Genomic DNA, 24,162 nt, shown 5'->3' on the forward strand with positions numbered 1-24,162 from the left:
TATTCCCTGTTATTAGCCATACATGTGGAGGGAACAACTGAGTAATCAGGAGTGTGATCCCTGTGTTGTCATGGGGCTCAGCCATATGGGTACGTAACAGCCCCATCACTCTGGTGACTTAGCGGGGTGGAAGGGGGCTACTGGGGGGAAGGGTGCTGGAACGAAGGGCGCGGGGGGGGGGGGGGGGGGGGGGGAGGAATCCACACCACAGATGCCAGGGAGGGAGTTGTTCCCCAAGTGGCTCACACTAAAATACAGGAAATATTGAAGTGTTGAAGTGGAGGTCAAACCTCAAGTGGGGGCCTAACACCAAAACGGATGACTGAACAGGCAGAAGGAACAAAATTGGAAACAATACAGGAAAGCAGGTGGCTAGCCATGTCGATTTGAATCAGAACACTGAGAAAGGGGATGGAGGAGGCAATGGAGAATGAGCAAGGATGAAGAGGGAGAGCAGGGTGACAAATGCAGCCAGTAAAGAAGAACTGGATGCAATGCCACATGTACACCACGTGTGAAGTCACTAAACAACTGAGAGACCCCAGTGACGGATCTGACTTGAGTGCATGAGAATGTACGATCAAGTTGCCCATCATTAAACTGCCAACATTCAAAAGTGGTGTAATGCAGTTCAGGCATTTTTGTGGTAAATAATGAGGATTTATAGGACACTGCTTAATAACCATTTGCTTAGTTCAGTAATATGCACTGCTCACAATATAATCGCCCATCTTCCGGTGACTAGCACTAATTTTAATGCAGCTTCTGATAATGTTTGCAACACATACAATAACCCTAGATTGATTCTGTTATCACATCTGAAAAAGCTGTTGGTGCTCCCTTTCGTGACTGGGTAAATTGCAAATGAATTTCATGGACTACTTCAAGCAATGTTCATGTGCTGATGACATTACTAGCAAATGTATCCTTGCAAGACATAACTATACCTCATCTCTTTGTAGAAAATGTTGACCAGTATTCTGACATTAGCAGAGAGATATTATTTTCTCTAAAACAAATGCAAGTCTGAAATCTTGAAGGCTACAGACCAACATGGCACAGCACATATGGGAACAAACAGCAGACCACCTGCAACGCCAAGCACATAGGTCATTTGAGATGAAGCTAGTCCCTGCTAGTACTGCATTTGTCATGTGCCACTTGCCTCATACTTTGCAGAAGTGCAGAAAATTCAAGCAACCCACGTGTAGTGAACACAAACCTAATGTGATGCCCAACATATTGTTTGCCCAATTGCCTGAAGGTTGTTCGTAGGGATTCTAGTTGCACATCTGTATGCTGTCATGCTTGTCAAAAATGACAGCACACTAAATGAAACACACGAAATGGAACAAGGTATGACTGTCCTAGTAACATAAAACACAAACACAATGGTATACATCAATCAAGTAGATTGAGTTACTGCTCACTTAAGTCACCCCTGGCAAACAAGTGCTGCTTACAACAGTGACAATATGGTTAAAAGATAGCAGTGGCACATGAAAAACTTATGCTCTCTCAGTTTCTGACTCGCAGGGACGATTTATATCTCAACCATGTGCACAGTACAGCACCCATTCAAGGAACAGATGGAAACATACCAGAAACAAAATAGTGCGTCTCTGTTCAAATCGACTCCTGTAGAAATGTCTTCATCTTACCTTCCATCTGTTTAATGTTGCTGAAGATAACCCACATTTCGTCTCGATCCCAATATGTTGGATTTGATGAGTATAAAACTTGTCGATCCAGAATTTTGGTCACCTTTGCAAGATCGACATGATGTTGGGAGCAGAAGTTTGTGTGTAGATTCAGAAGGCAAGGACTCTCTCCACAGGATCTGATCATCATGCAGTTCAAGAGACAGAACTGTATTTGGTTATGTATGTCAAAGCTGTATCAAATGGGAGAATACAAAATTTTGTCAAGGTAGCCATTCGTGTTGTGCTCTGTGAAAACTTACACTGACTTTCTTGAAAAAATTGTGGAGCACAGAAGGATCAAATCATGTCTGAGCCTCAGTATCTCTAACGTTGGTTGCACAGCATTCCACTGGCATCACTAAATACTTAGGTTGCCCATATGGATTCAATTTTGTGTTACTAACTGAGATCTTTGATCAATGCACACCTGCAATTGTGCATTTATGATAGTGTGTCAGTTAAGTAGAGCCTGGAGAAAATTTGGCTGGAGGGTACATAGTGGGCAAGTTGTTGCTTTTGGGGGACTCTCTCTGTCTGATGCAGGTCCTGAGATAACGCTGAAGGTTGAATCAGTGAGGGCAAACTGGGCCGGATCACATGAGGACTGATAGCGGTCACCTGTGTGAAGACATACGGACATTGCTTGCAACCTGATTGGCAAGTTACTGGCTTACTCTACAAGCTTAAATCATGGCTCCTCGATGATCAAATGTGGGTGTTGTTGTTGTTGTTGTTGTGGTCTTCAGTCCTGAGACTGGTTTGAAGGAGCTCTCTATGCCACTATCCTGTGCAAGCTCCTTCATCCCCCAGTACCTACTACAACCTACATCCTTCTGAATCTGCTTCGTGTATTCATCTCTTGGTCTCCCTCTACGATTTTTACTCTCCACACTGCCCTCAAATGCTAAATTTGTGATCCCTTGATGCCTCAGAACATGTCCTACCAACTGATCCCATCTTCTAGTCAAGTTGTACCACAAATTCCTCTTCTCCCCACTTCTATTCAATACCGCTTCATTAGTTATTTGATCTACCCATCTAATCTTCAGCATTCTTCTGTAGCACCACATTTCAAAACCTTCTATTCTCTTTATGTCTAAACTATTTATTGTCCATGTTTCACTTCCATACATGGCTATACTACATACAAATACTTTCAGAAACGACTTCCTGACACTTAAATCTATACTCGATGTTAACAAATTTCTCTTCTTCAGAAACGCTTTCCTTGCCATTGCCAGTCTACATTTTATATCCTCTCTACTTAGACCATCATCAGTTATTTTGCTACCCAAATAGCATAACTCCTTTACTGCTTTAAGTGTAATTTCCTAACCTAATTCCCTGAGCATCACCCGACTTAATTCGACTACATTCAATTATCCTCATTTTGGTTATTAGATGGTCATGTTATACCCTCCTTTTAAGACACTGTCCATTCCATTCTACTGCTCTTCCAAGTTCTTTGCTGTCTGACACAATTACAATGTCATCAGTGAACCTCAAAGGTTTTATTTCTTCTTCATGCATTTTAATACCTACTCCAAACTTTTCTTTTGTTTCCTTTACTGCTTGGTCAATATACAGATCAAATAGCATCTGAGAGAGGCTATAAACATGTCTCACTCCCTTCCCAACCACTGCTTCCCTTTCATGTCCACCACCTCTCATAACTGCCATCTGGTTTCTGTACAAATTGTAAATAGCCTTTTGCGCACTGTATTTTACCCCTGCCACCTTCATAATTTGAAAGAGTGTTCCAGTAAACATTGTCAAAAGCTACAAATACTAGAAATGTAGGTTTGCCTTTCCTTAATCTTTTTTCTAAGAAAAGTCGTAGGGTCAGTATTTCCTCACATGTTCGAACATTTCTAAGGAATCCAAACTGATCTTCCCCGAGGTCGGCTTCTACGTTTTTCCATTCGTCTGTAAGGAATTCATGTTAGTATTTTGCATCCATGACTTATTAAACTGATTGTTCGGTAATTTTCAAATCTGTCAGCACCTGCTTTCTTTCGGATTGGAATTATTATATTCTTCTTGAAGTCTGAGGGTATATGGCCTGTCTCGTGCATCTTGCTCACCAGATGGTAGAGTTTTGTCAGGACTGGCTCTCCCAAGGCTGTCAGTAGTTCTAATGGAATGTTGTCTACTCCAGGGCCTTGTTTTGACTAAGGTCTTTCAGTGCTCTGTCAAACTCTTCATGCAGTATCGTATCTTCCATTTCATTTTCATCTGCATCCTCTACTATTTCCATAATATTGGTCCTCAAGTATGTCGCCCTTGTATAGACACTCTATATACTCCTTCCACCTTTCTGCTTTCCCTTCTTTTCTTGGAACTGGGTTTCCATCTGAGCTCTTGATATTCATACAAGTGGTTCTCTTTTCTCCAAAGGTCTCTTTAATTTACCTGTAGGCAGTATCTATCTTACCCCTAATGAGATAAGCCTCTATATCCTTACATTTGTCCTCTATGGATTGCCTGCTTAGACATTTTGCACTTCCTGTCAATCTCATTTTTGAGACGTTTGTACTCCTTTTTGCCTGCTTCATTTACTGCATTTTTATATTTTTACCTTTCATCAATTAAATTCAATACTTCTTCTGTCACCCAAGGATTTCTACTAGCCCTCGTCTTTTTACCTACTTGATCCTCTGCTGCCTTCACTACTTCATGTCTAAAAGCTAACCATTCTTCTTCTACTGTATTTCTTTCCCCCATTCCTGTCAATTGTTCCTTTATATTCTCCCTGAATCTCTGTACAGCATCTTGTTCTTTTAGTTTATCCAGGTCCCACCTCCTTAAATTCCCACCTTTTTGCATTTTCTTCAGTTTTAATCTACAGTTCATAACCAATAGATTGTGGTCAGAATCCACATCTGCCCCTGGAAATGTTACAATTTAAAACCTGGTTCCTAAATCTCCGGCCTATCATTATATAATCCATCTGATACCTTCTAGTATCTCCAGGATTCTTCAAAGTATACAACCTTCTTTTATGATTCTTGAACCAAGTGATAGCTACGATTAAGTTATGCTCTGTGCAAAATTCTACAAGGCGGCTTCCTCTTGCATTTCTTACCCCCAATCCATATTCACCTATTATATTTCCTTCTCTCCCTTTTCCTACTATCAAATTCCAGTCACCCATCACTATCAAATTTTCGGCTCCCTTCACTACATGAATAATTTCTTTTATCTCATCATACATTTCATCAATTTCTTCATCATCTGCAGAGCTAGTTGGCTTACAAACGTTTACTACTGTAGTAGGCATGGGCTGTGTGTTTATCTTGGCCACAATAATGCATTCACTATGCTGTTTGTAGTAGCTTAACCACACTCCCATCTTTTTATTCATTATTAAACTTACTCCTGCATTACCTATATTTGATTTTGTATTTATAACCCTGTATTCACCTGGCCAAAAGTCTTGTCCCTCCTGCCACTGAACTTCACTAATTCCCACTATATCTAAGTCTAACCTATCCATTTCCCTTTATAAATTTTCTAACCTACCTGCCCGATTAAGGGATCTGACATTCCATGCTCCGATCCATAGAACGCCAGTTTTCTTTCTCCTGATAACATCATCATCTTGAGTAGTCCCTGACCTGAGATAGAAATGGGGGACTATTTTACCTCTGGAATATTTTACCCAAGAGGACGCCATCATCATTTAATCATACAGTAAAGCTGCATGCCCTAGGGAAAAATTACGGCTGTAATTTCCCCTTGCTTTCAGTCATGCGCAGTACCAGCACCAGCACAGTAAGGCCATTTTGGTTAGTGTTACAAGGCCAGATCAGTCAATCATCCAGACTGTTGCCCCTGCAACTACTGATAAGGCAGCTGCCCCTCTTCAGGAACCACACACTTGTCTGGCCTCTCAACAGATATCCCTCCGTTTTGGTTGCTCCTACGGTATGGCTATCTGTATCATTGAGGCACACAAGTCTCCCCAGCAATGTCAAGGTCCATGACTCATGGGATGTGGGGGTAAGATGCAATAATACCCTGGCTGGAATCCTGCAAGGCACTGCTCCTTTGCAACTGAGTCAAGTTTCGAGTTGCTATGTTATATTTGAGTTAGGTCATGTCTGTATTATCTGGAATTGCATCTGTAATATTAATGCACCTATGAGTGTTTCAGTGCATGACCATCCGTCAATGTTATTAATTGTAATTTGTGTTCGGGGTCATGCATCATGAAAGTGTAAGAGTATACTGTGTCGGAGGCAAAGCAATCTCGGTACATGTGTACGCTTCAGCTAATGTATCAACAAGTGCTGATATTTTTGCTTCTGAATAATACAAATTTTAAGGAGTATTAAATTGTATCTCTAGTCAGTTGTGCCATACGTTCACATTTTCTACTTTCTGGCCTTTATTGTATGAAGCTGTATTTGTGCAGATTACCGTTCCCATTGATGTGTGTCAGCAGAAAATGATGTGTTTCAGTGCCCTGGGCCCAGAGTAGAGGTGTGTTTGCATATTTCCATGGCGGCACTTCCATCATCACATGGCACCCATATAGACTGGCAGTCTGATGCCCCTGCCAGTCGCACCTTTGTGGGACGAGGGAAGTGACGTTGCTCATTTAACATGTGACATGGTGGAGTGTCACCTCTGGGCAGGAACCAGTAGTCTGCTTGTTTTGGTGAATTTATTGAGATCGGGAGATTAAGGCACATTTTCCAAGCCTGAGGTTCCTCCTCATTACACCTTTAACTACTCGCTTAAACCTTTATCTCTTACTACTAAATCTCAACACATTAAGTTGGTTTGTTCGTTGGTTGCTTGGGGATGGAGACCAGACAGCGTGGTCATCGGTCTCATCGGATTAGGGAAAGATGAGGAAGGAAGTCAGCCATGCCCTTTCAGAGGAACCATCCTGGCATTTGCCTGGAGTGATATAGGGAAATCGCGGAAAACCTAAATCAGGATGGCCGGATGCGGAATTGAACCGTCGTCCTCCCGAATGCGAGTCCAGTGTCTAACCACTGCGCCACCTTACTCGGTAAACTACACGTTAAGTTTAAACCATGCTAGTTAAAAGTATAAACTGTCGATCGTTACCCTGGTGCATAGTCATTAATTAACTCCACTTGGGAAATTTGGCTGCTTGTTTCTTGTTGACTCTGATAGCTCTCTGCTGTAGCTCTCTGTTTGTTCTGAAATTTGGACAGTTGTATATTTATTAAAGGTCATTTTTAATGTTTGTTTGCAATGCATGGGTTACTGCTTAAGGGTTGTTCTTCCTTTTTGTAAAGTGTTAAACATTGCTAAGAGGCCTTCCAACAGCTACAATCAGTGGTGTGACTTGCGAATCTTCCTGAATTTGGATGAATGTTATTCAGGAGTCTAACAGTTACAAAAGCTGCAAGTTATCAGCACATTTAATGTCTTTCAATGTAATTCATTTGACTGATAATATTTTTGTTGAACCTGCCCAATTGGTGTGACCTTTCTTTGTTTTGTGACCTGTGTACTTCCAATTTCCTGCCCCGTTTGCAATGGTGCAATTGACAAAATATGGCTTCTAATTAATTAAGCCTGTTCAAGTTTTGACTGTTGGTATTGTGACTGTAAGAAATTTATTAATTTGTAGTAATAATAGTAATAGTAATAATAATAATAATAATAACAATAATAATAATTATGTTTGTAAGTAATGAAGTGTATTACATAAAATAACAAGTGACAAAATATGTGAGTCCACATTCCATTCCTTTTCCTTAATGCTGTTCCAACCCAAGTTATGAGGTATTAATGTCTTTATGACAGAAGAAGAGCAGCAATGTGATTCACAATTCCTGGAACACACAATTAAAGATTCAACAGATATATTAATTGTTCGTCTTCCATTTCAGGAACAGCCGAGTTTGTTATGCAATTCCTTCCACAATGCAGTAAAATTCTTTTCTTAAACTGAACAGAAACTAGCAAGATAATCAAAGTTTGTGGAAAGCTATACCGAGTTTATGAGGAAGTATGAATATTTAAGACATATGGTAATAGTGGTCATGATACATGCCATTTAATATTACATGCCACATCAGCTGTTCTTAGAAAAGCCAACTCAAATACCAAAGCAAGAGTAGTGTTTGATTGTGTTGCCAAATGGAATATGAATTTGTCACACAACACTCTTACAATGGTAGGACCAACCATGAGATATTATTTGTACTCCATGAGATTATGCTTCCACATGCAACACATTGCCTTCACAGTAGACATGGAGAATATGTATAGTCAGGTTCTGGTAGTAATTGAAGATCCCACATTCCAATGTATATTGTGGATGATTGATAGATCTGCACCACCTCAGGAATACCAATGAAAGAAAATCACATACACAATGATATGTGCCCCCTCCCTTGCAGCACAGTGTCCATTACGATTAGCTTGCAAAGAGAGTGAGCAGAGTGAAGCAGCAAACATTCTCACTAATCATTTCTATATGGACCACTGTATCTCAGGTTGTGATACAGTAAGGGCTGAAACTGAGCTCCAACAATATCTCTTGAAGATATTGATCAGAAGTGGATGTTCACTATGAAAATGGTACAACAACAGTCCAAACTATTCAAAAATATCCCCTCAGTGGTGCAAGAAACACAACTACTTTTACTGCTTGATAATGATGAGGATATTACAACTTCAGGTTTATTCTAGCAACCAGCTGATGATCATTTTGAAATTGTAAACAATGTCAAACCAGCACCTAATATCTACAGCTTCACAAAACACACACTACTGTGTGACACATCAAACATTTTTGGTCCTTTTGGATGAATTAGTTCCACTGTGATCACATTTAAGATATTTTTGCAATGTCAATGGCAGCGTAAGTTAATGTGGAATGGGCCCTTGCCCTCAGAGTTCCACTCCTTGTGGCAGACACTGTACAGTCAAATTCTTATGACAGACAGCCTGCACGTTGATTGTATAGTCATTGCACGAGGGACAGCTATCAGCATACAGAAGTCAGTACAAGATTTGGATGACTATCGAAAGATTTTCATTTGATTCTATTTCATGTGTCAGAGACCTATCTGAATATTACTGGAAGCAAATCCCAAAAAGCAAAAGTAGATACACAATTACTTTTACTTCACTCAGCACAATCTGTGGTACATGAGATACCAAACACGAAGTTAGTTTTATTGAATTACTAAGCTACATGTGTTAAAGTCTTGACACCCAGAGACAAGAAGACCTCTCTATGAAGAGCACAAGTTATCTATTTAACAGCCACAAAAATATTCTTGAAGATTTTTTAAACTTTGTCTGTCTATGATAACAGTAAGAAGAGTGACTCTGCTATAATTTTAGAAAGGTACTTGATGTGTAATTGCAATATCTAAATATTTTAGACAACTGTAGATATCATACCTACTGTGGTGTAACCTATCACTTGGGTACAGTTACATATTTCGCAATGTCTATAGTACCGATGAACGATGGCTGCAGCAATAATGTCATCTTATAGTTCATATAATGGGTTTACACTTTTATTCACTTCAGGAATTTTTTCTCTTGTGGATGAACTCTGTTGCAGATGTATGAAGAATTTCCACAGACTGGGACAACAATAGTTGCTTTATGAGGCTTCACCGTACCTGCTGATTTGAGTTGTTTATTCCATGCTACCTCATTCTGGTTCATTGATGTACCTATCCTCTACATCTGCTAGCACAGTGACAACTGCCGTTACATCAGGACACAAACATGAAGTTGAGCTGTCATTAGTATGTAAATATTGTTTGAGAAATTTTCTGGATTGTTCAGTAGACAATTTTATTGTGATAATGGACTTGAGATAACATTGCAGTTAACAGTGTAAATGAAGTTGCAAAGGTTGTGGGGCCAGGAAAGGGGTGGAGTGGAGTGCAAAAAACAATGAGAATGAAGTGGAGATGAATGGGATACACAGAAAGAAGTTGATTAATTAAAATGGTGTTGTGAAGGGCAGCTCACAGAAGGGCTGAAAACCCTGGGCTGATGAAATTTGTGAGCACCTTGTTTTACTACTGGTGATACTCACCTGAACTCTGCCATTCTCACGGGTGCTACCCTCTACTTTCACTCACCTGAGCAATAGGAGGCGGGCCTTGCTCCTCAACGAGGCCTGATTGACAAGAAAAGAAATTGTGTGTTAATATAAAAACTACTTTATCTGCAAAGGTAAAACAAACATGTGATTAACTAAGAATGTTACAATGTGACATGATAAAGAACAGAATTATTTCAATCTTTTAGAGTGCCTATTGATCAGTGAATAACTGAGCATCTTGTCTACTCAATTATGTACAACAGAGAACATTACTAACCGAGTCCCAGAAAGTCAAAACTTTATTCCAGTTGGTGGCTGCTATATGAAGACTGCCAGGGGCAAATACATTTTTACTGTCAATATTTCAGATAATTATTGACCAAATTTTACAATCCTGTAGTAACGTGCTTATTGAAACATACAACTTTATTTTACAGGATTAATTCACTGTGGCAAGTGTAACAGTTTGGAACTGTGTGTATGACTGTATACGAAGCCTCACTCACTGCAGGCATATGCAAACATTATATTCATCAATTATTTTACAATGAGAGCACTTAGTTACTTGCAGAAAATTTCACCCCCAAATTTCAAATTATCATGAATTTATCTCAGGGATACCCCACACAAGGTAATAGAAAAATTTGTTTATCACTTACCACAGTTTCCTGTTCGTGCAGTCAAACAGCCACATCAAACAAATACAATGCAACCCTTCTTTATTTACTTACAGATGGATACATACAACCACAAGAAGGCATAGCAGATGATGAGGGGTATTTCTCAGGTGCTTTCTTCGTAGAGCTGAGGGGGGAAGAACTTTGATGGGTATGGCAACAGGATGGAGTAGGAGACATAATAGGAATGAGGTGGAAGTGGGTGGTGTACCATCTGGATGGTACCTTACAATGCCGTCTTGTGAAATTCAACAGAGGGCTCTCTGTTGCTGGCATGTTAAGAGGCCTAAAACAAACTCAGTGCAGCTCATCTTACCCATGTCAGCCACTACATAGTTTCTGTACAGGGGCCCATAACACTGGACAATTTTCTAGTACTCCTGCACTGTACAGCCCTCATAGATCACTGCACAGTGGCACACTTTAGGTGCCTACAGCAGTGCTTCTCAGTTGTTACAGACTGAGGGCTGAACTGGAGATTCAAGAATAGTTATCATAGTAGCAAATATCTTTCAGTGGAACAGGGCATTCTCTACCTTGTCTTCACTAGTAACCTGTTTCATGTTGTTACACACAAAATGTGTTGCAATGACTCTCTATTCTCCTTGGCTACTCGGGAACATCTCTCTTCTTGTGCTATTTTCATTACTTCTTTGTCTCTGGAAACTTATTACCAGTGGCTTGTGTTCCGTTGGGTAGCCTTTATCTCTGTGTCATTGCACCTCACCATTCTTCTTCAATGATGATGTGGCCCGATTCCTGTATTATTCTGCCTGGTCTGTGCCTCCTTGATAACACTGCCATTGCCTCCATGAGAATGTCAGTTGTTATATTTTTTGCTGCTGTATAGAAAACTTTTCCTCTGAGCACAACAACAACATAGGAATCCAGGAAATCAACAGTGCAACTTTGCAGTGCTCACCTAACACCTTAAAGAAGGATTCTCATATTAGTGACACCCTTAGAGCATATAAGAACTATTTTTATGTTGCTTGCACTAGGAAGCTGCTTCACTTGCACAACTTTATCATGTGCCTTCTGTGTCGCAACAAAGTTCTAATATTATGCCTAACTGAGCAACATTTCTTTCCTTGTGCATGGATCATCAACAATAGGTGGGACATATGACCATGAGTGTGGTGGTAGACGGCAGTTCCCTGCGAGACTCCCTGTAGAGAGGTGAGGCAGGAATACAAACAGATTGTTCTGGGGAAAAGACTGTAGTGAATTTCTTAATGGGAAATATTTTATGACCAAAGGGACAGGGATACTGTACATACATTATCTTTGGATACTTATTATCAGCCATTCTCTCCACATGTGTGAAAACATTTCTTCTATGGAGACAGGGAAGGGCCTGAATGGGTGAGGAAACTGACTACGCAAGGTTGAGGCTGGGAGGGTTATGGGAACAAAGGATATACTGCAGGCAGGGTTCCTACTTCTGCAGTTCAGAAAAGCTGGGGTTGGTGAGAAGGATCCATAATGGCACAGGCAGTCAAGCAGTCATTGAAATGAATGATGTCAAGTTCGACAGTATGTTCAGCAACAGGGTGGTCCACTTGTTTACTGGCCACAGTTTGTCAGTGGTCATTCCTGAAGACAGACAGCTTGTTACTTGTCAGTCCCATGCCGAAAGCTGTACAGTGGTTGCAGTTTACTTTGTAAATCACTTGACTGGTTTCACAGGAAACCATGCCTTTGGTGGGTAGGTGATGTATGTTACATGATTGGAGTAGGTGACGGTGGAAGGAATTATGGGACAAGTCTTGCATTTAGTTCTGTTATAGGGATATGAGCCATGATGTAATGGGTTGGGAGCAGGCATTGTGTTCAAATGGCCAATTATATATAAGTTTGGTGGACAGAGGAATACCACTGTGGGCGAGGTGGGATGGATAGTAGGCATGGCATTTCAAATTTCGGAACACAATGACGGGTAGTCGATCCTTAGTGGAGAATGTAATTCAGTTGTGGTTGGTACTTAATTACAAGGGGAATGCTCCCCTGTAGTCAGACAGAGAGACTTGGAGGGTTGTTGGAGACTGCAAATATAAGGCACAGGAGATTTCTTTTTGTATACTTGTGGTTAGTAGGTTTGATATGGACAGAAGCAGTGAAGAAGCCATCTTCGAAGTAGATGTCAGCTTCGATGAAGGTGGCTTGTTGGCTTGAGAAAGTCCAGGTGACGCAAAGGGGGAGAAGCTGTTGCGGTTGGGTGGGATGTGAATAGGGTGTCTTCAATCTCGATGCAGATCACAAAGATGTCTTCAGTGAACCTGAATGAGATGAGTGTTTAGGAAGGATTTTCAACCCATTACCCCATCACTCATATCCATGTAACAGACCTAGATGCAAGACGTGTCCCATACATCCTACCACCACCACCACCACCACCACCACCACCACCACCACCACCACCACCTACTGCTCCAGTCCGGTCCCATTCACCAGCTATCCCATCAAGGGCAGGACTACCTGTGAAACCACTCACATGATATATAAGCTAAGTTGCAACCATTGTGCTGCATTCAATGATGGCATGACAACAAACAAGCTGTCTGTCCACATAAAGGGCCACCTACAAACAGGGCAAGAAACAATTCTGGACAATTGTTTCACTGATGTACTTTAGCACACCACCAATGAAGAATTAATGTCAAAGAAAAAGATGAAAAAATGTGTGCCACACAAGACAACATTAAAGTGATAACTTTAACATGTAATTAAGCTACTGAAGAAAGTGAAAATCTCACCTGCTGCTACCTCCTCTGCCTGCACCTCTTGTGGCTCCTGCAAAAAAATTAAAAGGCTGAATAACATTACATCAACTTAATTTAAGTGTAAATCAAACACCTTGAAATGTGGCAGTGGTATGTCATCTCACTGCACATGCTCATCTAAGTGTTAGTAAGTTGGTAAATTAAATATTGACAGAGATTACGAATCAGGTGCAGTGACAAGTAGATATATGTGGAATTTTATTAATGTGAGAGTGATGAAAACAGCATAATGATCCAAGTTAAGAATGACAAAATAATTGAATTTTAATTGAACTTAACACTATGAATTCCCTAGAGCTGCTAGCTGCCACAGACAGCCACGGTCACAGAGTAGGACAAAGATGCCCACAAAATGCAAGTCGACAGGGTGGGAATGCAGACCATAGCTGCTGGATGTTTGAAGGCTGCTGTAAGGATACTGCCAGAGACCAACACAGAGGTACAACATAGTTTGCTGGATCAAACACCCTTCAACTATGACCTGGTGTAGTAATCAAAAGGATCACGGAAAGGGAAATGAATAACAGACAATTATAAAATCACAGATCATAGAGATAGTGATTGGCTCTGTCATGGCTGCATCTGCTGCTATCAAGACAGGAATTTGTGAATGGGTCTTGGTGCCAGAGAGCTATCTGAGGTTGAGCCACAACAACAGAAGAGGGAGTGGAACTGTTAAAAGAACTAGTAAATTAAATCCAGCCAGTTTTTTTGCTATCCTGAAGGGTGCGACGACACTGTGTGTGCAATTGTTTATAATGAACATTGTTTGTCATCATAGAATGTTGGTTAAAAACATGGAGAGCACATCTCTGCATGTGAGTTGAGTCCCAACATGGCTCAGTCAACTGAGGGACTGTTACATTGCACGGTAAAGTTGAAGTGCAAGAATGGAACATTGTTGGCAGTAATGATTACATTTATAACTGGGGAAATACTGTTTCTCCAAGGGTGCCAGGGAGCATTAAATCTCTCATCATCCTTAGAAAGATGTCATTTGGGTGTGCATGTAGGTGAGGTGGGAGACCGAAAATGGATAGCAAATGGGAAATGGTCGCTTGATTTTGTACCATACATAATGATGAGATCATCATCAGGGCAAATTCGGCAGTGCAGGAGAGGTCCAGATGGGGGTAGGAGTGCATGGAGTGTGAAAGAAATGTGGGTACTCCCACAGTAAGCCAAATGAGGTTAGGGTGACAGGAGGACAATGAAGAGGGCACCTTTCTGATAGATTCTGGGAGAGTCCCAAGGGGAGCAGCAGAAACGGGTGAGGGAGTTGGCCAGTAAGCTGGAAGCTGACTGTCCAGTGACTTAGGGATGTAAACAGTAGAAATGGAAAAGTCGAGGTGAGGAAGTAAAAGGCAGACAGGATTAGCTTGAAGTTAGGTAGTCAGGAAGACTATGAACTTCATCCTTAATAAACAGCATGACTCCACTGCATGACATAGAATCTGTCCCTCGGTGATGGTGTGAGATTGGGCAGATGTCAAAGCAGACTGGAAATAAACGAGAGAGTTCAACGCAGGTCGTGAGCATGCAATTTTGTTTCCTGGAAGCAGAGAACAAGTAGAGACTATGATTCCAAGAGCAGCCATAATTCCTCTTTGTTGGATCAAAGGCCACAAAAATTCCACTGGAAGAGTGCCACGATTAGGAAAGTGGAAAAGGGACAAAATGGAGGGGTATCACCTCAGTGGCTATCGAGTGGCAGCTTTCGAAGGCTCACTGGTGCAGGTCACAGAGGCTGGAGAATCTCTCTATGAGGTCTACAGAGGTGTCGGCATTCTCATTCTGTCTATTCTGTCTGTCCTTGGAATCCAGAGCAGAAAAATTGCTGGAGGTGCATACCGGCAACAAGGAGGTGAGTCAGCCAAGGATATCATGTCATGACACCACCAAGGAGGATCTCCGAGCTGATAAACAAGCAGATCGTTTGCCTTTCTTGTTGGTAGAGGAAGACTCAGATGTTTGATGTTTGGAGGAACATGGAAAGTTTTCATGGGAGTGTTCCTTTTATCCTTCCTGGCCTGTCAGTTGTGTAGCAGATGACTCTCACCTGTGAGGCAAAAGTTTGTGCCTTGTTTGCACAGCTGGAGAGGAGGTGGAGGGAGCGGAGGAGAAGGGGGAGGGAGAGCAGGAGAAGGGGGAGGAGGAGGAGGGGGTGGAGGAGGAGGGGGTGGAGGAGGAGGGGGTGGAGGAGGAGGGGGTGGAGGGGGTGGAGGAGAAGGGGAAGGGGGCGCAGAGAGACGGGGCGCAGAGAGAGGGGGCGCAGACGGAGGGGGCGCAGACGGAGGGGGCGCAGACGGAGGGGGCGCAGACGGAGGGGGCGCAGACGGAGGGGGCGCAGACGGAGGGGGCGCAGACGGAGGGGGCGCAGACGGAGGGGGCGCAGAGGGAGGGGGCGCAGAGGGAGGGGGCGCGGAGGGAGGGGGCGCGGAGGGAGGGGGCGCGGAGGGAGGGGGCGCGGAGGGAGGGGGCGCGGAGGGAGGGGGCGCGGAGGGAGGGGGCGCGGAGGGAGGGGGCGCGGAGGGAGGGGGCGCGGAGGGAGGGGGCGCAGAGGGAGGGGGCGCAGAGGGAGGGGGCGCAGAGGGAGGGGGCGCAGAGGGAGGGGGCGCAGAGGGAGGGGGCGCAGAGGGAGGGGGCGCAGAGGGAGGGGGCGCAGAGGGAGGGGGCGCAGAGGGAGGGGGCGCAGAGGGAGGGGGCGCAGAGGGAGGGGGCGCAGAGGGAGGGGGCGCAGAGGGAGGGGGCGCAGAGGGAGGGGGCGCAGAGGGAGGGGGCGCAGAGGGAGGGGGCGCAGAGGGAGGGGGCGCAGAGGGAGGGGGCGCAGAGGGAGGGGGCGCAGAGGGAGGGGGCGCAGAGGGAGGGGGCGCAGAGGGAGGGGGCGCAGAGGGAGGGGGCGCAGAGGGAGGGGGCGCAGAGGGAGGGGGCGCAGAGGGAGGGGGCGCAGAGGGAGGGGGCGCAGAGGGAGGGGGCGCAGAGGGAGGGGGCGCAGAGGGAGGGGGCGCAGAGGGAGGGGGCGCAGAGGGAGGGGGCGCAGAGGGAGGGGGCGCAGAGGGAGGGGGCGCAGAGGGAGGGGGCGCAGAGGGAGGGGGCGCAGAGGGAGGGGGCGCAGAGGGAGGGGGCGCAGAGGGAGGGGGCGCAGAGGGAGGGGGCGCAGAGGGAGGGGGCGCAGAGGGAGGGGGCGCAGAGGGAGGGGGCGCAGAGGGAGGGGGCGCAGAGGGAGGGGGCGCAGAGGGAGGGGGCGCAGAGGGAGGGGGCGCAGAGGGAGGGGGCGCAGAGGGAGGGGGCGCAGAGGGAGGGGGCGCAGAGGGAGGGGGCGCAGAGGGAGGGGGCGCAGAGGGAGGGGGCGCAGAGGGAGGGGGCGCAGAGGGAGGGGGCGCAGAGGGAGGGGGCGCAGAGGGAGGGGGCGCAGAGGGAGGGGGCGCAGAGGGAGGGGGCGCAGAGGGAGGGGGCGCAGAGGGAGGGGGCGCAGAGGGAGGGGGCGCAGAGGGAGGGGGCGCAGAGGGAGGGGGCGCAGAGGGAGGGGGCGCAGAGGGAGGGGGCGCAGAGGGAGGGGGCGCAGAGGGAGGGGGCGCAGAGGGAGGGGGCGCAGAGGGAGGGGGCGCAGAGGGAGGGGGCGCAGAGGGAGGGGGCGCAGAGGGAGGGGGCGCAGAGGGAGGGGGCGCAGAGGGAGGGGGCGCAGAGGGAGGGGGCGCAGAGGGAGGGGGCGCAGAGGGAGGGGGCGCAGAGGGAGGGGGCGCAGAGGGAGGGGGCGCAGAGAGAGGTGGCGCAGAGGGAGGTGGCGCAGAGGGAGGTGGCGCAGAGGGAGGGGGCGCAGAGGGAGGGGGCGCAGAGGGAGGGGGCGCAGAGGGAGGGGGCGCAGAGGGAGGGGGCGCAGAGGGAGGGGGCGCAGAGGGAGGGGGCGCAGAGGGAGGTGGCGCAGAGGGAGGTGGCGCAGAGGGAGGGGGCGCAGAGGGAGGGGGCGCAGAGGGAGGGGGCGCAGAGGGAGGGGGCGCAGAGGGAGGGGGCGCAGAGGGAGGGGGCGCAGAGGGAGGGGGCGCAGAGGGAGGGGGCGCAGAGGGAGGGGGCGCAGAGGGAGGTGGCGCAGAGGGAGGTGGCGCAGAGGGAGGGGGCGCAGAGGGAGGGGGCGCAGAGGGAGGGGGCGCAGAGGGAGGGGGCGCAGAGGGAGGGGGCAGAGAGGGAGGGGGCAGAGAGGGAGGGGGCAGAGAGGGAGGGGGCGGAGAGGGAGGGGGCGGAGAGGGAGGGGGCGGAGAGGGAGGGGGCGGAGAGGGAGGGGGCGGAGAGGGATGGGGCGGAGAGGGATGGGGCGGAGAGGGATGGGGCGGAGAGGGATGGGGCGGAGAGGGAGGGGGCGGAGAGGGATGGGGCGGAGAGGGATGGGGCGGAGAGGGAGGGGGCGGAGAGGGAGGGGGCGGAGAGGGAGGGGGCGGAGAGGGAGGGGGCGGAGAGGGAGGGGGCGGAGAGGGAGGGGGCGGAGAGGGAGGGGGCGGAGAGGGAGGGGGCGGAGAGGGAGGGGGCGGAGAGGGAGGGGGCGGAGAGGGAGGGGGCGGAGAGGGAGGGGGCGGAGAGGGATGGGGCGGAGAGGGAGGGGGCGGAGAGGGAGGGGGCGGAGAGGGAGGGGGCGGAGAGGGAGGGGGCGGAGAGGGAGGGGGCGGAGAGGGAGGGGGCGGAGAGGGAGGGGGCGGAGAGGGAGGGGGCGGAGAGGGAGGGGGCGGAGAGGGAGGGGGCGGAGAGGGAGGGGGCGGAGAGGGAGGGGGCGGAGAGGGAGGGGGCGGAGAGGGAGGGGGCGGAGAGGGAGGGGGCGGAGAGGGAGGGGGCGGAGAGGGAGGGGGCGGAGAGGGAGGGGGCGGAGAGGGAGGGGGCGGAGAGGGAGGGGGCGGAGAGGGAGGGGGCGGAGAGGGAGGGGGCGGAGAGGGAGGGGGCGGAGAGGGAGGGGGCGGAGAGGGAGGGGGCGGAGAGGGAGGGGGCGGAGAGGGAGGGGGCGGAGAGCGAGGGGGCGGAGAGCGAGGGGGCGGAGAGGGAGGGGGGAGAGGGAGGGGGAGAGGGAGGGGGGAGAGGGAGGGGGGCGGAGAGGGAGGGGGGCGGAGAGGGAGGGGGGCGGAGAGGGAGGGGGGCGGAGAGGGAGGGGGGGGGAGGGAATGGGGGGGAGAGGGAATGGGGGGGAGAGGGAATGGGGGGGAGAGGGAATGGGGGGGAGAGGGAATGGGGGGGAGAGGGAATGGGGGGGAGAGGGAATGGGGGGGAGAGGGAATGGGGGGGAGAGGGAATGGGGGGGAGAGGGAATGGGGGGGAGAGGGAATGGGGGGAGAGGGAATGGGGGGGAGAGGGAATGGGGGGGAGAGGGAATGGGGGGGAGAGGGAATGGGGGGGAGAGGGAATGGGGGGGAGAGGGAATGGGGGGGAGAGGGAATGGGGGGGAGAGGGAATGGGGGGGAGAGGGAATGGGGGGGAGAGGGAATGGGGGGGAGAGGGAATGGGGGGGAGAGGGAATGGGGGGGAGAGGGAATGGGGGGGAGAGGGAATGGGGGGGAGAGGGAATGGGGGGGAGAGGGAATGGGGGGGAGAGGGAATGGGGGGGAGAGGGAATGGGGGGGAGAGGGAATGGGGGGGAGAGGGAATGGGGGGGAGAGGGAATGGGGGGGAGAGGGAATGGGGGGGAGAGGGAATGGGGGGGAGAGGGAATGGGGGGGAGAGGGAATGGGGGGGAGAGGGAATGGGGGGGAGAGGGAATGGGGGGGAGAGGGAATGGGGGGGAGAGGGAATGGGGGGGAGAGGGAATGGGGGGGAGAGGGAATGGGGGGGAGAGGGAATGGGGGGGAGAGGGAATGGGGGGGAGAGGGAATGGGGGGGAGAGGGAATGGGGGGGAGAGGGAATGGGGGGAGAGGGAATGGGGGGGAGAGGGAATGGGGGGGAGAGGGAATGGGGGGGAGAGGGAATGGGGGGGAGAGGGAATGGGGGGGAGAGGGAATGGGGGGGAGAGGGAATGGGGGGGAGAGGGAATGGGGGGGAGAGGGAATGGGGGGGAGAGGGAATGGGGGGGAGAGGGAATGGGGGGGAGAGGGAATGGGGGGGAGAGGGAATGGGGGGGAGAGGGAATGGGGGGGAGAGGGAATGGGGGGGAGAGGGAATGGGGGGGAGAGGGAATGGGGGGGAGAGGGAATGGGGGGGAGAGGGAATGGGGGGGAGAGGGAATGGGGGGGAGAGGGAATGGGGGGGAGAGGGAATGGGGGGGAGAGGGAATGGGGGGGAGAGGGAATGGGGGGGAGAGGGAATGGGGGGGAGAGGGAGGGGAGAGGGAGGGGAGAGGGAGGGGAGAGGGAGGGGAGAGGGAGGGGAGAGGGAGGGGAGAGGGAGGGGAGAGGGAGACGGGGCTGCTACTACGACACTGGGTGATTTTACAACCACAGTGCTGTATTTCTCATCACGTGTCTGGATGTCCATGTCCTTCATGAACTGAGATGTAGCAAGAACAGTACTGTAACTGCCTGATGGTAGAACACAGGCTTACTTCCTTGACCCAGATTTCCTGGACACCCGATCATCGAGGTACACGAGACTATCTCAGGAGGAGTTGGCATGGTCACCATTACATCTTTTGCAGCAGGGAGGAGATATGAAGTTGCATTCAATGATTGTTCACAATTCATAGAAACTTCCTTCTGATATCAGAAAGAACTTTGCATCTAAATACACTTCATGTGTCAAGCATCCCACCAATACCAGCCACTCTGACCAGGGGCTCTCCACAAGGGTGCCACTGAGCCACAGCGAGGGCCATCTGGTATGGCAGCCACTGCCGGGGGTTCCAATGCTCCGAGAAGGCAAGCAAACACAACTTGCCATACATGGAGAGTCAAGAGGTCAGGAGTCAGGAGTGTGATCCCTGTGTTTTCAGGGGGCTCAGCCATATGGGTACGTAATAGCCTCATCCCTCTGGTGACTTAGGAGGGTGGAAGTAGGCTAGAGGGTGGAAGGAGGCTAGAGGGTGGAAGGGCGAGGGAATGACGGAGAAGGGGGGGGGGGGGAGGAATCCTCACCACAGATGCCAGGGAGAGAGTTTTTCCCCAAGTGGCTGACACTAAAAAACAGGAAATTTTGAAGTGGAGGTCAAACATCAAGTGGGGACCTAAACACCAAAAAGATGAATGAACAGGAAGAAGGAACAAAATTGTAAACAATACAAGAAAGCAGGTGCATAGCCATGTCAATTTGAATCGGAACAGTGAGAAAGGGTAAGGAGGGGGCAACAGGGAATAAACAAGGATAGGAGAGCAGGGTGACAAATTCAGCCAGTAAAGAAGAACTGGCTGTATTGCCCCATGTGCACCACGTGTGAAGTCAATAAACAACTGTGAGACCCCAGTGAGGGATCTGACTTTACTGCATCAGAATGTACCATCAAGTTGCCCATCATAAAACTGCCATCATTCAAACGTTATGTAAAGCAGTTCAGGCATTTTTGTACATTTATGAGTCTTCTGGTTAATAATGAGGAATTATAGAACACTGCTAAATAACCATTTGCTTAGTTCAGTAATATGTGCTGCTCACAATATGATCACCCATCTTCCAGTGACTAGCACTAATTTTAATGCAGCTGTTGATACGGTATGCAAAACATAGAATAATCCTAGATTGATTCTGTCAGCACATCTGAAAAACCTATTGGTGCTCCCTTTAGTGACTGGAAAGGTGCAAGTAAACTTCATGGACCACTTCAAGCAATGTTCATGAGCTGATGGCATTACAACTAATTGTATCCTTGCAAGACATAATTATATCTCATTTATCTGTAGAAAATGTTGACCAGTCTGTAAGAACAGAATTTAAATCCCACCGGAGTTTCAAACGTTTTCCGACATTAGGAAAGAGATAGGTTTTTCTCTACAATAAAAGCAAATCTGAAATCGTGAAGGCTACAGACCAATATGGCACAGCACATATGGGAATGAACAGCAGACCGCCTTCAACGCCAAGCACATGGGGCATCTGAGATGAATCTAGTCCCTGCTAGTGCTGCATTTTTCATGTGCCACTTGCTTCATACTTTGCAGAAGTGCAGAAAATTCAGGCAAGGCGTGTGTAGTGAACAAAAAACCTAATGTGATGCACAACAAATTGTTTGCCCAATTGCTTTAAAGGTGTTCGTAGCACTTCTAGTTGCACATCTGTATGCTGTCATGCTTGTCAAAAATGACACCACACAGAAATAAAACACACAAAATGGAACAAGGTAGGATTGTCCTAGTGACATAAAACACAAACACAATGGTGTTTATCCATCAAGTACATTGTGTTATTGCTCACTTAAGTCATCCCTGGCATAGAAGTGCTGCTTATAACAATGACAATATGGTTATAAGATAGCAGTGGCACATGAAAAACATATGCTCTCTCAGCTTCTGACTTGCAGACACAATTTATATCTGAAGCATGCGCATAGTGCCTTTGACTTCACAAATGGCTAAGTAGAGCACCCATTCAAGGAACAGATGGAAACATACCAGAAACAAAACAGCGCATCTCTGTTCAAGTCGACGTCTCGGTACATGTGTTTGCTTGAGCTAATGTATCAGCACTTGTTGAAATCTTTGCCTCTGAATAATACAAATTTGAAGGAGTGTTAATTTGTATCGCTAGTCAGTTGTGCCAGTCATTCATATTTTCTACTTCCTGGCCCTTATTGTGTGAAGCTTTATTTGTGTAGATTACTGTTTCCATTAATATGTGTCAGCAGAAAATGATGTGTTCTACTTCCCTGGGCCTAGAGCAGAGGTATGTTTGCATTTTGCCATGGTGGCACTTCCATCGTCATGTGGCGCACAGATTGACTGGCTGTCTGCTGCCCCCACTAGTCGCACTGTGGTGGCTCTAGGGAAGTGAAGTTGCTCATTTGACACATGCTGTGGTAGAGCGTGACCTCTGGGCAGGAACCATTAGTCTGCTCTTTTTGGTGAATTTATTGAGTAATTAAGTTTATTACATAAAATAACAAGGGACAAAATATGCGAGTCCACATTCTATTTCTTTTCCTTGAAGCTGCTCCAAACCTAGTTGTGAGGTATCAATGTCTTTATTACAGAAGAAGAGCAGCGATGTAACTCACACTTCCTGGAACACACAACTGAAGATTCAAAAGATAGATTCATTGTTCGTCTTCCATTTCAGGAAGAGCTGAGTTTGTTATGCCATTCTTTCCACAATGTATCAAAATGATTCTCTTAAACTGAACAGACACTAGCAAGATAATCAAAGTTTGTGGAAAGCTACACAGAGTTTATGAGGGAGTAAGAATAATTAAGACATATGGTAACAGTAGTCATGACAGATAACATGCCACATCGGCTATCTTTAAAAAACAAGCTCAACTACTAAAGCAAGACTAATGTTTGATTGACTTGCCAAATGGAACACGAATTTGTCACTAAACAGTCTTCCAATGGTAGGACCAAACATGAAATATAATTTGTACTCTTTAAGATTATACTTCCACATGCAATGCATTGCCTTCACAGTGGACATGGAAAATATGTATCGACATGCTTTGGTAGTAATTAAAGATCACACTTTCCAATGAATATTGTGGAGGACTGATAGATCTGCTTCATTTCAGGAATACACAATGACTTGTGAACCCTTCCTTGCAGCACAGTATCTGTTATGATTAGCCCGCGAAGAGAGTGAGCAGAGTGAAGCAGCAAACATTCTCACTAATCATTTCTATATGGACCACTGTATCTCAGGTTGTGATACAGTAAGTGCTGAAATTGAGCTCCAACAATATCTCCTGAAGATACTGATCACAAGTGGATGTTCACTAAGGAAATGATACAGCAACAGTGCCAAACTATTCAAAAATGCACCCTGAGTGGTGCAAGAAACACGACTACTTTTTCTGCTTGATAATGATGAGGATATTAGAACTTCAGGTTTATTCTAGCAACCAGCTGATGATCATTTTAAAATTGTAAACAATGTCATTCCAGCACCTAATATCTACAGCTTCACAAAACACACACTACTGTGTGACACATCAAACATTTTTGGTCCTTTTCGATGAATTAGTTCCACTGTGATCACATTTAAGATATTTTTGCAATGTCTATGGCAGCATAAGTTAATGTGGAATGAGCCCTTGCCCTCAGAGTTTCACTCCTTGTGGCAGACACTGTACAGTCAAATTCTTATGACAAACAGCATGCACGTTGATTGTATAGTCATTGCACGACGGACACCTATCAGCATACAGAAGTCAGTACAAGATTTGGATGACTATCGAAAGATTTTCATTTGATTCTATTTCATGTGTCAGAGACCTATCTGAATATTACTGGAAGCAAACCCCATTAGCAAAAGTAGCTACACACTTACTTTTACTTCAATCAGCACAATCTGTGGTACATGAGATACGAAACACGAAGTTAGTTTTATTGAATTACTAAGCTACATGTGTTAAAGTCTTGACATCCAGAATCATGAAGACCTCTCTATGAACTGCACAAGATATCTATTTAACAGCCACAAAAATATTCTATGAAGATTTTTTGAACTTCGTCTGGCTATGATAACAGCAAGAAGAGTGACTCTGCTATCATTTTAGAAAGGTACTTGATGTGTAATTGCAATATCTAAATATTTTAGACAACTGTAGATATCATACCTACTGTGGTGTAACCTATCACTTGGTTACAGTTACATATTTCGCAATGTCTATAGTACCGATGAATGATGGCTGCAGCAATAATGTCATCTTATAGTTCATATAATGGGTTTACACTTTTATTCACTTCAGGAATTTTTTCTCTTGTGGATGAACTCTGTTGCAGAAGTATGAAGAATTTCCACAGACTGGGACAACAATAGTTCCTTTATGAGGCTTCACCGTACCTGCTGATTTGAGGTGTTTATTCCATGCTACCTCATTCTGGTTCAT

At 47.2% G+C, this 24,162-nt stretch overlaps 1 protein-coding gene across 1 annotated transcript in view; it reads left to right on the top strand.

Annotated features, from left to right (window-relative positions):
- Positions 1–1,715: 1,715 nt before the first annotated feature.
- The window catches only part of LOC124620337 (ribosome-binding protein 1-like), a 28,239-nt gene continuing 5,792 nt past the window's right edge, over positions 1,716–24,162 (top strand). The window contains exons 1-2 of the mRNA XM_047147012.1: positions 1,716–1,797; positions 15,319–18,239. Coding sequence (XP_047002968.1) covers positions 1,716–1,797; positions 15,319–18,239 — 3,003 coding nt within the window. The remainder of the gene's footprint in view (positions 1,798–15,318; positions 18,240–24,162) is intronic.

This window comes from Schistocerca americana, chromosome 6 (assembly GCF_021461395.2).
Source record: "Schistocerca americana isolate TAMUIC-IGC-003095 chromosome 6, iqSchAmer2.1, whole genome shotgun sequence".
NCBI lineage: Eukaryota > Metazoa > Arthropoda > Insecta > Orthoptera > Acrididae > Schistocerca > Schistocerca americana.